An 18348-nucleotide genomic window follows, 5' to 3' on the forward strand; every position below is an offset into this window, starting at 1 on the left:
CACAAGCTTGAGAGTGAAATAAAATAACTTATATTCCGTTCATAGGTGGCGCAAAAATAGTCAAGTGCCATTTTTGTTGTGTTATAACCTGCGTTGTGAAGTTGCTCTAATCCGAAAACAATTAGGCACTGAAGTTGTATGCAGCAGTACGCATAACATAGTTTTTTTTTGTGTGTGTGTACCTAAATTAAAATGTGCGTTGCGTTTTTTTTTTTTTTTGTCGAGTGGCTTCTCAAGCATACCGCGAGGGGTCGCCACGGCGGCGCAAACAAAATTAAGAAAACTGCCGCGCCGCGACAAACTGCAGTATTTGGCTGGTGCTGTGGTGTGTGTTCAGCGTCGTCGACGCCGCAACTCGACGCTATGACGAACGAGACGACGTCCGCCTCGCCGACAGCTAACGGCACGGCGACGGCGGAGCTGTACCCTCCGCCGGCGCGAGTTCGAGACAGAGCGTATGTGCGAAGCATGACCGAGTACGAAGAGATGTACCAGAGGTCCCTGCGAGACCCGGAAGGTTTCTGGAAGGCCATCGCGCAGGACTTCTACTGGAAGCACCCGCCCGAACCGGGCAAGTTCTTCGACTACAACATCGACGTGCGCAAGGGCCCCGTGCACATCCGCTGGATGGAAGGCGCCAAGACGAACATCTCCTACAACTTGCTTGACCGAAATGTTGAGCGAGGTCTGGGCGCCACCGTCGCCTACTACTGGTAATGTCGGACCGTTTCTGTTTTGCATTGCGCGGCGCACGATCGAGCCGTTCCGCACCTTTTCGCTTTAATCACTGCTGCTTGTCTTCGTTCAACACAGAGCGAACTACTTCGCGCACAAGTAGTCTTTTGCGATACCTCTTTGACGTTGCAACACAGAACAGGACAAGTATGGTTTTTCGCTAAAGAACGCGTGCTGATGGCAAGTACAACACGAATAAGAAATGTCGATTGCCATGGCTCCGTCTTTTTCTTTTTTTTTTTTTTCGTCGAGTTCTTCCAGTCTGGGCGTGCTTCTGCAGTAGCTACGGGTAGCAACTCGCTGCACATGCTGTCGTCGATTGTTCTGCGAAACAATCGTCACGCGGCTGTGACACCACTCGTGCTGGCATCGATTTCCTTCGGCTTATGCTGGTCTGGCGTGTGCGCGTGCAGTTATTAACGCAGTTTCCAACGCAATCAATCATGGCATCTTCCATTACGCATCTTAGGAACGATCGAGCAGAGCTACTTGCGCAGTGAGCTACTAAATTAACGGAATACAGCGCCGTAGAAGTATGCGCGCGGACTTAATTAGCTGGGGCCCATCCCGGAGGAAACGTGGGGGAAAGGAAAGTGCCTCGGAGTGCTGCGGAAGTTAATGCCACATGTGTGGCTGAGTGAACATTTACCTATTTTTCGTTCTCGGTGAACATCGATGGTTACTCTGTGCATAAAAAAGAAAGAAAAAAAGATGTCATTGCGTGCCGGTTTCCTCAATCGTGGACTCCGTTGTTGCATACGAATGTGCTGTACGTACTACGTCTTAATTAACCGTCTTAAAAGGGCTACAGTGCATACAGGTGTGGCAAAGTGAAGAAGAAAGCGGACTCGGCGGCGGGTCCTGTCGGCGTCTGTGTGCGCGGTAATCCTTTTGAGACGTGTCACCCTCTTTGTGAACTTGATCGACCGCACTATAGCGGTGCACGTGTGGGCTTTTCTGCCTCTCGTTTGTGTGTACACATCCTGCGTACGTTGGCACTATGTGATTGTCGAGCTTCGACCACGTGTACGTGCTTGTAAAGAACAGCGCCAATGAAAAAAAAAAATCAAAGAAGCCTTCGACTGTAGCGCTTCCTGTCACCTGTGTGTAATAACATAGTACGTGTGTCCCCCCCCCCCCCCCCTCGACCGAGAGCGGTTTGTCAGTCGCAGCTGTCGTTCACTGGCGTCAAAGAGCGCTCGCCATTTTTCATCTTGTGTTTTATTTTGTATCTGCCAGTGCTCTAAGCGGTCAACGGCAGGCAGGCGACGATGTGTAACGCAGTCGATACGTGGTTATCATTCCGAAAGCGTGCTTCACCGTCAGCAATGTGACTACGCCGTGAAGCCTGCTTGTCGGTCACAGTCATGGCATCGATTGGGTTGGCTATTGGCGACATTCGCAATTCTGTCTTTCTTTTCGACCTTTATTTTTTTTTGACGCTGGAAATTAGCATCAGCGGCGATGGTTACGTTTGTGTATGCAACTTTCGTAAACAGGGGTGGGCGCTGGAGCCGACGTTTCGACAAGTGCGACTGCAAAGGGGGAGAGTAGAATGAGAGGTCAGAAGGAAGAAGGTAATCCGAGAAGAAAACCAAGTGCGGTGGGTGAACGCATCGCTGAATAATAGTTATTGGAAGAAAGCCCTACACTTAACAATGGTAAGTTAGAAATTTCTAGAAGAAGAACTGAACTCTCATTCGTTTCTGTTGTATATGCACCATAACGCATGGACTCTAGAGTGCCTTTTGAAACGTTTATACTGGCTGGTTGGAGTGTAGTAAACTTGCGAATAAGATACTATTGTATATTTTCTATGCTTCAAGCGACAGATGAGTTAAAGCCTCGAAAAAGACTACGAGTACAGTTGTCGAAACGTCAGCTCCGTGTTGACTAATTTCTCATTCCATCTCCCCCTTTTTGCTTTTTTCTTGTTTATACTGGTTGTGGCCTAAGTAGAGCGAGATATATTGCTTATTAGGGGAACTTCTTTGTAAGCTCTCGATGTGTAACCAATCACTTCGGTGAAGGCAGCACAATGGGTCATTAGAACAGACGCCCTAAGTGCTGCTCTACTTTTATCGAATGGAATGATACCAAAAATTGATTTCGCATTCTTCTGGAGTCTATGATTTAATTCTTTGTATATCCAGATGAAACATGACATTCTGCAGATAATTGAATGCGTATTGACATACTAATTACAATTAACTACTGAAACTCGCACACAAGAACACATTGCTTTATTTTATTTCTTATAATGCAATACTTTGTGCCTTTGTTTATTTTATGTGCATTTTACCCACTCAGGGGTGCTATTCTGGACACTGTCTAATTCCGCCATATTGTAAAATTTCATAATGGTGGTATTTTAAGCCAATCGGAGAGGTCGTAGCAGCTCACTTGGCCAATTAGCATCGATCAATGGCGGAATTCGACAATGTCCAGAATAGCACCCTAGGTGCGTTTTAATTTGTGCCTGAAGGGGATATGTTTTGTTGTAGTGCCTAGAATATAATATTCCAGGCATCATAGTTCTCTTTGAAAGTGCGGGACACTAAATGCATCGATCACTTTGCGTCTTAATTGCTTCCCAAGCAGACCCCACTCCAGTGGTATATGGTTTGTCTGGCACATTTAAGTGATGTCATTTATTTTTCACGTACATGAGCATGTCCCCCCCTCCAATTGAATTTGTGTACTGTACTTGTGTTTCGCACCTTGTCGGTTTGTGGTTCGTTAGATTGTTGTCTGCTGCATTGGTCCTAACATTTTAAGATTTCAGACTTTCATTAAATTCTGCAAATGAATAGTTGAAAAACATGCCAGTTCCCTTTTTGCAGTTTACACACTGAGACTTGTAAAACTGTCCGGGCAGATCAGATCATTCTTCTGTAACACGTTCAAAATGCATGGCCCCATTTTTCTTCATCACGTCATACATCTCTAATTCGCTAGAGGAACAAAACAGAGTATTATTAATATTATTATTATTATTAATTGCTTTGACCTGTTATTTCTTTATAAGCTAGCTCACGGAATGATAACCTGTCCTTTATTTCTGAGTTGTATTAATTTTACAATTCCGTGTAAGTTAATAAGTTAAGCAGAGAGAACTGACCGTTTCATCTACCTGCCAACATCTTTCAACACTCTACCATTCAAAGAATACAAAGTCACTATAATGTTAACTTTCTTGTTGTTTTTTATAGTCCATATTCATTGCTTTAATGTGATTTGCACTGTCTTATTATAGATTTTCACAATGTATAAATTCTTCGTTTTTCCGTCTTTCAGGAAGCCTTCTGCATATTCACATTACTTTCCACTCTCATTCTATTATTCTTGCCTTGTCTTTTTATTCTTCCCATTTTACATTGATCTCTTTTTGTCTGTGTGTATTTGCTCTTATTATTTTTTTTATTTATCTAAAGACTGCCTCTATTGTATTGTTTTATTTTTAGCGTGCACCTGCATTAAACCTGATGGTTGTTCCTTGACATGTTAAATAAATGATTGATTGCTTATTGTTATTATTGCGATTAATAGTTGTAGTTTCAGTACCAGTTGTTGCAGTAACAGAGTTTTATTTTAGCTCCTGTGGCGGCTAATTGGCAGCTATATGCGTCTGCCATACTGGATAAATAGTTACCGTGCTCGGCTGCGGTCCTGAATGTCGCATGCTTCGATCCCGGCTACGGCAGTCGCATTCTGATGAAAGCAAAATGCTAGAGGCTCGCCTACTGTGCACCCTCGGGTGGTCAGAACCAATCGTGTATCACCCACCAAAGTGGCTGAGACGCGCCTTAATTCAAGGACATGGGTTCAGCTCCCTCTTGCATCTCAATGGGAGCCTGTGCACTTGCAACATTTAGGTCCAAGATTATTAAGCTCATTATGACTTCCTCATTTGGTATTGTCTCGTCTTAATCATAAATCTAATATAATAACACCAAGCATGGTATTGCACCCATAGTTAAATTAACCTGAAAAAAAATGAAGCTTTGCTTTTGTCTTTAAAATGTTTCTAAACAGTGTAGTGGTCATTCTAGGCAACCTAAGGAAAAAGAAGTTGCACAAAAATTCACGCATTTACCATTTAAGTGCCTTAACCTGGGTGCATACATTGAATTGTTGCCATACTCGGAAGCATGCGATAGATGTTCACTCTCTTACATCGAGGCAGTCTGATTATGTGATGTGTTGCAGTGACAATGGCAATAACTTACCAGATGAATAAATAACATTTTAACACATGATGGGATTAATGAGCAACTATTTGCATTAAAGTTCCTTCACATGGCCTGTGGTTGGAGAATGTGAAGCAGTGCTCAATATTTTGCATTATTATCAATTACATTGTTTTCTAAATAAACCACATAATCGACTTTGGAATCTCAGATGAGAGCTTTTTCTTCACCAAGAGAGTTTGTAGATGCGAGTAACTTAGAACATGTGTTATCACACTTAAATACTGGTGTTGTAGTTTAAAGTTTATGTTTTTACAAATTGGTACAACCTGTCCATCGTGCAGGGAGGGCAATGATCCAGACGATTGCAGCATAGTCACCTACCAACAACTGCTAGATGGTGTCTGCCAGTTTGCCAATGTGCTCAAGAGTCGAGGTGAGGGCATTTTCATTCCCGTAGCACTGTTCACTCTTCTATCATGTTTTATAACGCACAGTCTCTTCGTATTCCACAGCTGGTTGTGGAACCAGCTTTGTGTCAACAAAGCACTGCATTAATTTGCATCACCAGCCTTAACATGCACTTCTTTTCTCCCTTCATCCACATTTTTCGCACAATTTCCGTGATGATGAAATACCTACTCGCACAACAGTTTATTCTTAAATTGCTACAAGCATGCACTGACAAGAGGCACTGCATCCGCAAAGTTGGTTGCGAGAAATGCTTGACACCAAATCCTGCATAATAGCAGAGGGACACCTGTACCAATGGCAAGGTCTCCAACTCGCTCGGACTCTTTGGCTGGCACTTGATCGTGTATAGCTTAATGCCATGTTGGCTTGCAGTAGTGACATGTTGCATTTCGAAGCAATCAGATGTAGCCATCTGCATAATGTAGATCAGGGGCCAGAGAGGGGGGTGACCTCCTCACTATTACAACCCCTCGAAATTGCAGGGGGAGGCCTTGGCTGTGACTGTGGAACATGGTGTTGATGAAATGACACCTCTGTAAAGAATCTGACAGCAGGCGAGTGTGTGTGGCTTGGCTTGGCTCCTTTGACAGCAGCGACCTGGTACTTAACGTCACATTGGTCTCGTATGTTGGTCAATGAAGTTGTAGAGGAAACGCCGTCTGTATGAATGTGGTACAGCTAAACGACTTGTACTTTGTTGTAGTCGTTCAATTGAGAATGTATCCTCGTCAATAATGCACAGAAAATTGAGCAGGCTTTCGCCTGCTTCGTCCGGTGTTTCAAGTTTTTCCGTGTGCCGCCTGCTGTCTCTAGCTTTTTGCTCACATGCCTCAGCTGACCCAGAAAAGTACTGTTTTGATACCTCGACCAAAATTAATCTTGCTTCAAATATTATTTTTTTCCCCTGAGGAATCTAGGTGCAGTTTTGTTGTGCTTTTAGGATTAGGTGGACTATTTAATATTGTCATGAAACTTCCTTTGTTGCAGATTTGCCTACTTCTGAAAAAAAAATTACCTCCCAAGGTCATTACAAATAGTGGTGGGAACAAAATGCATATATACACCCACACATATAATACATGCATGCATGCATGCATATATTCATACATACATATATACATACATTCATGCATTCGTACACACGTACATTCATGGCAAAACAAATACAGTTAGTAATAGTTCTATACAGTGGACTTTCTAAGGTATTCACAAGTGGAAGTTGTCCAAGTCTATATAGAACCAGGATTATGTCCCCGGTTTGTCAACATTTAATATTAGCAGTATAGATATCTGTCTTTTATATTTATCTTCATATTGCCCGATGGTACTTCTGACAAATAGTAGTACTAAACTTTAAATTTTTAAATCTGCACAGGAACTTTCCTTTTAGTACAATTTGCAACTTTTGCCTGTAGTGGTTGCTTCTTTGGCAACATGGCAGGCAGGTATTGTTGCTTGCAGCACGAACCTTGCTCTTGTGGGTATTTGTGACTTGTCACATGCATATATTTGCACTGTGCAGGCCTCAAAAAAGAAGATACAGTTGCCCTGTACATGCCCATGATCCCAGAGTTGGTCATTGCCATGCTGGCCTGTGCACGAATTGGAGCTATTCATTCTGTTGTGGTATGTGTGCCCATTGCAACATTGATGGTATTGTGTCCATATGTGAGAAAGCCACTTTACACTGATGCACGCACTTGTTCTCTGTCCTAGGTTGTATTGAAATTGTTTGCGCCTTCTCGAACGTCCATTTTATCTAACACAACTAGATTGTTTGCACAATGTGAATGATGAAAGATGATCTTGAAGGTACACAATCACCAGCTGTTCTGCTGGAATGTACTGCAAGTTGCGCATAAAGAGCCGATGAGTGTGTTCGCTACCATCGTGTTACTATGAGTGCTGTTTGCTTTGCTGGGCGCAAGCAGACCCTTTCAATCTTTACTTGTCAACATTCTTTACCATAAACAATATACAATGTTTCCATAAAAAAAACTTTAATAAATTGTAGTTTTGAGTACATTCAAGCTCACTGAGTGAGTACAATGAAGGACTACAAGTTTGGCATTCGATAAATAGTCGAATCTAGATAATTCGAACTCAAAGGTGCCCGAAAATTTGTTCAAATTAAAAGAAGTTTGAATTAATGAAAGCTAAATAAACAGAGGGCTCTCCATGCAGTGGCGCATGTACATTAAGCTAACACACGAGGGGGAAGTTTCAGAATACTTACATCTATTCACAAATCACAGGACGTCGGTCATTAATTTAAGTAATCAGTAATGCACGTCTGCACACGTTTGCCTTGCAGCGAGTCAATCAATTTCACACGCATCTTGCAAAGCATTTCTACTTTGGCTTCAGCATTCTCCTGGCAAGAGAAGTTGCGCGCGGAAACGTCCAGCTCCTACACTTTTAAAAAACGACGACTGCATAGCGGAGCCGCAGCATGGCCAGCATGTGACGAGAAAGGAGGATCGTCTCCACGCGGAGAGGTGTGGCAGCTTGGGCTAGTTGGTATGACATGACGATAGTTATAGCGCGAGAACAGAACGACGACACAGAGATAAGATCCTTCGTGTCCTTCTTGTCTCTGTGTTGTCGTTCTGTTCTCGCGCTATAACTATCGCCACACGGAGAGAAGCAGATCGGCATTTGAGAGAAAACCAAGACTCCACTGCAGCCTTTATTTTTATTTTATTTTTGCTCTCCGCGTGCGTCGTTGTAAGGAGAAGGGTTACGTGGCAGGGACGGGAAAAAGGGAAGCATGGCACCGGCGCGTGAGAGACCCCCCCACCCTCAAGGCACAGAGCCGTGCTCCTGCAAGGGGCAGGGGCTGCAGAAGATAGTGCCTGATGAAGGCCAGACTCTAGGCCGAACATCGAAATAAACCACGTTGTGACCGCTCACGGAGGATCTACTGGACTATATGCAATGCTACGGCCACTCAACCACCATGCCTGCCTATATATATATATATATTGCTGTTTGCACGGCGACTGAGGGCCAGAACATCCTCGATATACAAGTGTATGACTCATGTACAAGTTGAAGACGCACAGCCAACTTCTGTTTTGCAGTTTCGGAATGCCCCGATGAGCATCCGAAGATTTGTCGCAGTTTGTTGGAAAAGGTCAACCAATCGATGAAGTCAGCTTCGTGATTGAAATACCAGGTTTCAGCTACGCTGATCAAGTAGAAAGGGAGGTAGCTCAATTTCTCCACTTCGGTCCATCGACTGGCTGAACCCTCACGGTTGTAAAAGTCGAGCCATTCCTCGACGTCGTCACCGCGGAGACCTGCGAACATGGCAGTTCGTGCTGAGAGCTGGTGATAGTAAATGAAGAGCGGGCAGCCACCGGCATAGGTGCTGCAGCGTTAGGGCTAGGTGTTGGATCCAACGTCTGCATTCCTGTGTAGGTGGCTGGGTGCAAGCGGTGACCAGATCGAAGCTTCAGGTGGAAAATGAACGTAGAAGGACATTGGGATCTTGACCCAGCACCTTCACCACGCTTAAAGACACAGGCAGACTTCACCAGACAGGACAAGCAGAAGCGTTTATTCCGCGATGTATCCCTCAGCTCAGAACACCGACGAGAGGAAAAAATGATAATGGCTATGTACAAGTGAAAACGATGAAGTGCTTGAAATGCGCTTAAAAAAAATTATATATATATATATATATATATATATATATATATATATATTTATATATATATATATATTTCTTGAAAGTCTTCCTGGATTCCGGTCGAGTTATAAGTCACCAGAAGAAGCGAACGAGCAAACGAAAAACGATGCTTTATTGCCAACGTTACGGCCGGGGACTGGCCTTCGTCAGGGCATACGTGAGGGCTTCGTCAGGGCATACGTCAGGGCTTCGTATGCCCTGACGAAGGCCGGTCCCCGGCCGTAACGTTGGCAATAAAGCATCGTTTTTCGTTTGCTCGTTCGCTTCTTCTGGTGATATATATATATATATATATATATATATATATATATATATATATATATATATATATATATAATTAGCTTTGTGCATCTTAGAAATTGAAGGTATGGAGACAAAAAATTATTCTTTTGTAACAAAAGGTCAAAGCAATAAGTGTCATAATACTGTATGTTTCGGGAAAAGGGGACATGAAACCAGTGCAATACGTATAACTGTATGTGCATGGCATGGACGTGTGCAGCAGCACATAAAAATGTGCATGTTTTGTGTGTAAGCTGCCCAAATGAACAGCCATTTAGGCAAAACGAACATTGGCACTTTCTGAAAGTCCTGCTTTTTTTTTTCTTTTGTTATGCCTTGCATCTCGCGCCATTGAGGTTTTGTTAATGTCTTGCACACTGTTATGCATGTGTGGTGATGCTTGAAGCAAGGCATAGATGCAGCCTAATCGGTGGTTGTAATCCAGCCGTCACTGCCAATAATAATCGATAGCACAGCAATTATGGTCATGATGAAATTTTAGTATTGCAGGTCGTAGAGCCAGCTTCAGTTTATTTTGTTAATCATGGCAGGCTATCCCAGCAGTGGTGTCTGGATTTTTCATGCATTTCATGAAAGCTGTGCTCTTGATGAGGCTGTTGAATATTTTATTTCAATTACATTTTCTTTGTGTTATCAATGATGTATTGACAGCTGAAGTTGCAATGCCATGACTGCAGAAATATTTCTAGTTTGCAGGCTTCTCATCAGATTCTTTGGCTGAGAGGCTGAAGGATGCCAAGTGCAAGATTGTCATCACAGCTGGTGAGTAGGTGGATCTCTATTAGCTTCAACCAGTAGAGTACTTCTGTGCAGCATCGGTGTCTACTGCTTGGAATTCATACGCAGCAATTAACTGCATCTGGTAACAGTGCAAGATTGTATATAAATTCAAAAAAGGAAATTTATATTGGACTCGTCACTTGCCTTTCAGGCTTTCAGTCAGGCTATTCATAACAAAACTTTCAGGTTGTGTAGTAAAGCTCGTTTTCTTTTTTGTCTAATTGATTGATTTTTGGACTGCATAGTGTTACTGTACAGGATTTTAGTGGCCTTTGTTGACATGGCATTGAATTTGCCTTTAATCTTACTAATGCTTTATTCCAAGCATATTTCTGGCATGGGGTGGGATAGCTTTTTTTTTTTTTTTGAGTTCTCTTAGAAATACATTTCCAAGGGTGCCTAATGATTTAGTGATTTGTCCCCATTATCTGAAATATAATTGAAACTTTAGTACCAAGGCCCAGGATAATTTTTGTTTCAGGATTGCGTGTTCTCAGTGCCGTTAATCACTCATCTTTGTTCCTTCATGGGCATTCTTGCCACATTCCTTGATTAATCTTCATGTGAATATTTGTTGAATCGAAACCTTATCAGCAAATGTTCCTTTCCACATACACAGCTTTGTGGTGAAGGTAGCATATTACATTTGCATTTTGATTTGCAGATGGTGTCTGGCGTGGGCAAAAGCTCATCAACCTCAAGGAGATAGTGGACCATGCTGTCAGCAAGGCCAAGGAACAGTAAGCATCTTTTATGCTTACTTCCTGCTGTTCATAAAGTGCACTGTCTGAGGATTTCTACTGTGGGTAAAAAAAATGCAGTGGAAAAAGAATCACTGTCATGTGTTGTTCAGAAACTAAATGTGCTCAATAAAGGAGTGGCTGTGGTAGTGCTTTCCAGTGAATGCAAAGCATGTGAACCAAGGCTCTGTAAAACTGAAAGGGGAAGGCATGCTGCGCTGCATTAAGTAGTACAGTCGAATCTCAACAATTCGAACTCGAAGGGGCCTGAAAATTTGTACGATTAAAAGAAGTTCAAATTAATGAAAGCTAAATAAACAGAAGGCTCTCCATGCAGTGGTGCATGTGCATTGAGCTAATGCACGAGGGGGACGTTTAAGAAGACTAACATTTGTTCACAAATCACAGGACATCTGTTATTAATTGAAGTAATCGGTGATGCGCGTCTGCACACGTTTGCCTTGCAGCGAGTCAATCAATTTCGCACACATCTTGCAAAGCATTTCTACTTCGGCTTCAGAATTCTCCTGGCAAGAGAAGTTGCGCGCCGAAATGTTCAGCATCGACACTTTCTAAAGATGACGCCAACAACGACTGCGTAGCGGAGGCAGCCGCAGCTTGGCCAGCACGTGACAAGAAAGGAGGAGCACGCGAAAGGAAGCAGATCGGCATTTGAGAGAAAAGCAACACTCCACGGTGGCTTTATTTTAATTTTTTTGTATCGTCGCACGCGTCGTTGAAAGGAGAAGGGTTACACGGCAGGGACGGAAAGGGGAAGCGTGGCACCGGCGCGTGAGAGACCCCCCCCCCCCCCTCCCCATCAAGGCGCAGAGCCGTGTTCCCGCAAGGAGCAAGGGCTGCAGAAGATAGTGCCTATGATAGTGCCTTTTTGTTTTCTTTCAACCACACATTCATTAAACCCAGCGACATCTTTCTTTCTTTTTTTTTACTCTCTCTTCGCACGTGGCATGGCGTTGAAAAGAGAATGGTCTTTATGTGGCAGGGACGGAAAAGGGAGAAGCGTGACACGGGTGCGTCGCAGAGTTGCATTTGAGAGAGATCAAACATTCAACTGCAGCCTTTCCTTCCTTTTCATTTCCTTCGCCTGCAGTGTTGAGGTGTCGCAGGTGCCGCTGCGGGATTGAGCAGAGTGCCGAGAGCATTTTTGCAGCGTGGTATGTTCGAATTAACCGTCGCGAGTGCTTGCACGTTCAAACTACCGGGCGTTTTAGCCCATTGGAATACACATAGCTTTGACGGGACCTCATCGCGAGTTGGAATTAACTGTAAGTTCGAATTATGCGTGTTCGAATTAATGAGATTCGACTGTACCACAATTCCTAACGAGACATATTGAGCTGCATTGTGGAAGGCATTACCTGGGCATTCTCAGTCGAATTCATTGTTTTTTTACCCTTTGAATCTTCATGCACCTCGCGTGATGTTGCGCTATCTTTGGAATCGGAGCACTCTAAACCACAGAGTTTTTTAAACTTAAATAGAGGGGACTCTGGCGCTGCGATTGTTCAGCGGCCATGGGAATGATGGGTAGTTCATAGATTTGCCTAGTTTTTGTTCTTGCAGGCTCCGGACGCAGTTATAGCTTCATTCAATGTTGTGTTTCAGTTTCGTTTTGTATAAAAGAACAAACCATTTTGAACTTCATGACCGGATTTGAATTGGCGAGCCTAAAATATTACGGTGGTGAAGCATAACTGATAAACTATTGCTCATTGTTGTCTCATGACAAAGCAGCTTCAAGTCACGCAAAGCTAAGGAAAACTTAAAGTACAGAGCTTAGACAAATCATTATACTACCCATCATTTCCATGTTCGCTGACGTGTCATGTGTTGCAGCTCTCGTAGACACTAGTGCCAGAGTTCCCTCTAGTGTATTTATAGGAAACTCTATGCCCTAACCTTGTTGCAATGTCATATAACAATGTCTTCATATGACATCATTGTGATTGATGTTGCAAGTTCTGTGTCATTCTTTGCATCATGATGACGTCGGAACAAGCCATTCTGTCTCTATAAACCGCTCGCTCGGAGAAGGTCAAGTGGGTTTTTGTGCGAGTTCCTTTCACCTGTTACGTTTCTTTCTAGGTGGTCGTGCAACGAGACACTTGAGGCTTACCCCTTTCAAAAAAGATGTGTTCTTTGAGCACTTGTGTGCTTTAGCACTAAAGTGCATTCGTATCAGCAGAGCTAGTCTGGCCTCAATTTGTGCCGACCGTGTGCCAAAAACAATGTGGACACTGTCAATTAAGCACCTCTTGTAAATATCTCTCGGTCTAGGCAGTTAACCCCCCTCTCCTCCTGCTTTAATTCTCAGAGGTCACGAAGTGAAGCAGACCATTGTGGTGCGGCATCTGACGTCCCAGAAAGTTCGTCGCAAGGACACTGGCAAGCGGCCCTTCTCTGGGCTGCAGGTGGCCTGGAATTCAGAGCAGGATTCCTGGTGGCACGAGCTCATGGCCGACCAGCCCACGACCTGCGCCCCTGAGTGGCTCGACGCCGAGGCACCCCTGTTCCTGCTGTACACCAGGTGTGTAGACATCTCCTTCCTAAACTCAAGCAACCTCATCCAAAGGCACAGTACTGATTTAAAGGGACTCTAAAGGGCAAAATGATTTTTTATGCTTTGAAGTACATTTTCACAATCCCGAAAACACCACTCTTACCGTGACATGACGCTAGTAAGCAAGAAAACGTGCAAAAAGAAAGTGAGGCTGGTGACACCACCTCGAGATTCCCGGACCTAACACTCTGACGTAAGAAATTTTAATGGCGTCTACTGGGTCCTACACAGCTTTCAATCAATAAAAGTAAAGCACATTGTAATATGTAGGTGTCATAGACTTAGCATACGAATTTTTAGAAAATTTTATCAATCCAACACCATGAAAATACCGAAAATATATTTTGTAATTTCCTAATTGATTTTCTCCACTAATAATCAATTTATGACGGTATTTCAGAGTGCACTTTGTCAATCTAAACCAAGCCATTGTTTCTCTTTAGTGCACCTCAAGGGGAACACTGCACCTAAAAACTTGTTCTAAAATTTCTTTATAGATTTCAGTAAAACTTGCGAAGTCTATGTATATTTGTTTGCTGATTACAAAAATGCAATTTTTTTTACTACAACATGTAGTTTTTAAATTTCTGGTGCCATTTCAGGAGATATAATTTGCCTATAACAAGCGCAATTCAGGAGATATAATTTGCACAATAAACAAGCGCATAAGAACGACCTGGAATAACTACAGAATGCACGAGAACAAAAACGGATTAATATGTACTGATGGGCTAGTTCGTGAGGAATGATCTTTTAATGAAGCAGTGCACAGAAAGAACACACGCACACATAAAGGACACAAACACAAGCGCTGTGATTGTGTCCTTTTTTTGTGCTGGTTCATCGAAAAAATGGATGTTCCAAGTCCATTTGAACAAATGTTGTGGTATGTTGAATATTTGTTGCAGCAATCAGAGTTTGACGTAGATTAATTTGTGAATGTTCGACATACCACAACTTTTGTTAAGATGCATTTAGAACATTCGTTCTTGGTTTCTTGCATTCTGTACTCATTCCAGGTCATTCTGACGTGCTTGTTTACTTTGTAATTCTCTGAGCTTAGGTTTACTATGGCTCACAAAAAGCACATGAAAATATTTTAAAAACATGTTATACTACAAAAATGATTGCATATTTTGTTTCCCTACACACATACAAAGCTCAGCAAGCCTCATATCAACTGATAGAGAAAAAAAGACAATTTCAGGGCTCGTAACTGCCTGCAGTATATGTAGTTGAACCGCATATCTACTGAATTTGCGGATGTATTAATGCGGAAAAAAAAAAAAGCTCTAGTGCAGGACAAATAGCCAAGTAAAAAAAAAAACCAGCATACTTGGGATTGGGATGTACTGTTCCAGTGGATCGACGGGAAAACCCAAAGGCATTGTGCACACCGTGGGTGGCTACATGCTGTTCACTGCAACCACCTTCAAGTACGTCTTCGACTACCACCCAGGCGATGTTTACTTCTGCACAGCTGACATTGGCTGGATTACCGGCCACTCGTACGTCTTGTATGGTGTCCTTGCCAATGGTGCCACCAGTGTCATGGTAAGTGCACGTGCCACTGAGTAGAAATTAAAACAAGCATTTTCTCTCGTGGTCACCTATATAAAATAAATATTCAAATAATGTTATTCTTACTTCACTAGGTTGTATCTAACAAAGAGACAAGTCTTTTAATATTCCCTTTTCTTTTAACATTCCCTTTTCTTTCACTTATAAGTAATTTAGTTATGCGTAATGGCCATGCGGTTGCCAGTTTTCCCAAGAGAGGCTGTTGGGACTAAAGACATCGTGATGCTTTTTATACAGGGTGTGAAATAATCCCTCGTCCAGCCAACATTGTTCACAGATGCAAGTGCTTCCGTAACCTGTCGAGCCTTTTGCGACTTAATTATTTATTTATGCATATTGCAGCCCATGATGACTACAGTAGCAACATCATTGCATGTCGATTGCAGACAAAAAAGAAAATCTGTCTTTGGCAAAGCACGGACACACCCGGCCAAAACATCTCCAACGTTCAGTTTTTGAAGAAAAGTAGCTGTATTTATACATACTAACTTTAAATTCAGGAGGAAAAGAAGGGAAATTAAACAAGCACAGGGAGATTGAGAAGTATTCATTGAAGTAGGTACACTGTGGGGAATGAATTAAGGCATGCAGAATTTTAAGCTTTCGTTGTGGCGACATGTTGCAGGAGTGGTCAATTTGAGATTTGAAGAATTAGAAGGAGGTGAAAAGTTCTTATCATAATGATAGTAGATAAAATGAATAGCTCAGTCTTGTTAATATTATTTTTTTTATGAAATGGCTTTCAAACTATAGATGCATATTCAAGTACTAATATGTGTGTGTGTGTGTGCAGTTCGAGGGGGTTCCCTTCTTCCCGGATGCCAGCCGCTACTGGGCCATCGTGGAGAAGTATAAGGTCACTCAATTTTACACAGCACCCACTGCCATACGAGCCCTCATGAAGTATGGTGACGCTTTTGTTCGCAAGTGAGTCTGTGCCATCACCTCATTGCATGCTATTCTGTTGCTGACCATTCACAGGTAAATTTTTTATGTGTCAGGAAATTTTGAGAAAAGTGAGCTGCCAAGTTTGCTGTTGTGCTGCAAAAACATTGTTACGTCATGATTACTTATGCGCGTATATCGAGCAGGCCAAACTTGTAGATTATTCACTGCTTTCAAGTATGTCAATATTTTGTGAATAAAAGCTTTTAAAAGCTGGCACACTAATAACAACTTTATTCTGCCAAACAGAATGAATTTACTGTTGCATTCAGTTTGAGTGAGCTGTGGCTGGAGCCATAAAGGTTTCTAATAATCCACTAGAGGAAGCTTCGGTGCTAGTGTCTATAGGCTGCAGTGCATGACGCTTCAGCTGGCATGAGAATAGTGAGTTTTCATGGATTTGTGTAAACCTTGTTTATTATGTTCACGCTGGTCAATTCAACACTGCACACAGCACACAGGAATTCAGGACAACCCCATAACAACATCGCTGTCTTCATCATTTTGGCACTCACGCCAGAGGTACCTTTTTATACCCATGGCATTACCCCGGTTGTAAAGGCATCGTCCCAGTGCTTGTTATGGTTAGAAGGGCGTGTCACTGTTGCAGGGCTTCAGGCGAGAAACGTACGCACTGTAAGTTCTGGATGATGATGAGTCGATGAGTTCATAGTCGGGGAAATCTTATAGGTGACAGGTGTCACCTTGTGCACAACTCGATAGGGCCCAACGTATCGCGATAAAAGTTTTCACAGGGGCCAACACGATGGGATGGGAGCCATAGTAGCACAAGAGAGCCCGAAGAAAAATCGGCATCCCAATATCCGCAGCCGTAGAGTAACTTTTGTGCAGTCTAGGATGACGAGGACTGTGTGCGGACTACTGTTTGTGCGATAAGAGCACAGGAAATGGAACCCTGAGTGTACGAAGTGGTTTTAAAGTAGTAAGGGATCATGGCCAAAGAGAAGATAAAATGGTGAGTAGCTGGCAGTTTCATGGTGTCACGAGTTGTTGGCGAAGGTCGTTGTCCGATGTGAGGGCAATGTCCCAATCGGTGTGGTCGTCATAAACATACATGGAAAGCATCTCAGTCAGTTGAGTTGTTTGGTAAGTTCATTAGTCTGAGGATGATAAGAAGTCGTAAAGTTGTGTCAAGTAGCACAAGATCAAAGTAGGTTGTCAACCACACAAGACAGGAAACAGCCACCATGGTCCTTGAGTGAGGAGAAACGTCACCCTGAAGGATGATGTCGTAGAGAAAGAAATCTGCAACGTTTGTCGCACAGCTGGTGAGTAGTGCTCGAGCAATTACATACTGAGTGGCATAATTTGTAGCTACTATCCTCTAATTGTTTCCTGTTGCCGAAGTTCTGAAGGGACCTAGCCAGTCCAACCCTACTCGATGAAATGACTCTACTGGAACTTCAGTAGGTTGAAGGCGACCAGCAGGGAGCCGTACGCTTCTTTCGGCGCCCTGCTGTCTCGAATCACAAGTCTTGAATCTTAAAGAAGGAAAAGCGATGGTTTTACAAAACCAGAAGCCAGAGCTCATGTATTCGGTCATTTTGGTGAGCTTGAAGAGAGCTTGTTGAGTTGCAGCTGCAGTGCATGAGGTAATGTGTTGGACACAATATTGAATGAGAACTAATGGACAGTTATGGCAGGGAAAGTATAGGGTAAAGAAAGAAAAATGGACGAAAAAAAGGTAACTTGCCACTGTCAGGTACCGAACCTGCGACCTTTGAGCAATGCATCCGATGCTCTACCAGCTGAGCTACAGTGGTCTGTTAGCAAAAAGTTATTGTCCACATTTATTACTTCACGTTTATACTACAATCGCTGGCATCATTGTCTGTTAGTTCTCACGTAATATTGTGTCTAACAAAGAAAATGGACCCCTTCCTACATGGTAATGTGGTGATGTATTTGTGCTGTGCAGGCACGACAGAAAATCGCTGCGCATTCTGGGGACTGTTGGTGAGCCCATAAATCCAGAGGCCTGGCTGTGGTACCATAAGGTGGTCGGGAATGGGAACTGTGCTATTGTAGACACCTTCTGGCAGACAGAGACAGTAAGCCCTCATGTTTTTTTATCGGTACTACCACTCACGTAAAACACCGAACAGGCCATTTTAGTATAGCATGCATACTCGGAATACTTCTGCCCATTCAAAAACAGTTCTGTGTGTAGCCTGCACAGTGGAGGAAGGTTAATGTAAAAAGGAAACTCGGCAGATTCTATTTTCAAAGGAAATCAATGGACGCGAAAATGCTAAGGCTCTTGTGCTTAAATTAGGTACACATTGAGGAACCCCCAGGTGGTTG

General features: G+C 43.0%; 1 protein-coding gene across 1 annotated transcript in view; it reads left to right on the plus strand.

Annotated features, from left to right (window-relative positions):
- Positions 1–293: 293 nt before the first annotated feature.
- AcCoAS (acetyl coenzyme A synthase) overlaps positions 294–18348 on the plus strand; it is a 35128-nt gene continuing 17073 nt past the window's right edge. The window contains exons 1-9 of the mRNA XM_037415319.2: positions 294–713; positions 5270–5361; positions 6922–7025; positions 10086–10158; positions 10841–10916; positions 13252–13464; positions 14859–15051; positions 15872–16005; positions 17963–18095. Of these exons, the coding sequence (XP_037271216.2) occupies positions 364–713; positions 5270–5361; positions 6922–7025; positions 10086–10158; positions 10841–10916; positions 13252–13464; positions 14859–15051; positions 15872–16005; positions 17963–18095 (1368 nt within the window). The 5' untranslated portion in view covers positions 294–363. The remainder of the gene's footprint in view (positions 714–5269; positions 5362–6921; positions 7026–10085; positions 10159–10840; positions 10917–13251; positions 13465–14858; positions 15052–15871; positions 16006–17962; positions 18096–18348) is intronic.

The sequence above is a fragment of the Rhipicephalus microplus genome, chromosome 9 (assembly GCF_043290135.1).
Source record: "Rhipicephalus microplus isolate Deutch F79 chromosome 9, USDA_Rmic, whole genome shotgun sequence".
NCBI lineage: Eukaryota > Metazoa > Arthropoda > Arachnida > Ixodida > Ixodidae > Rhipicephalus > Rhipicephalus microplus.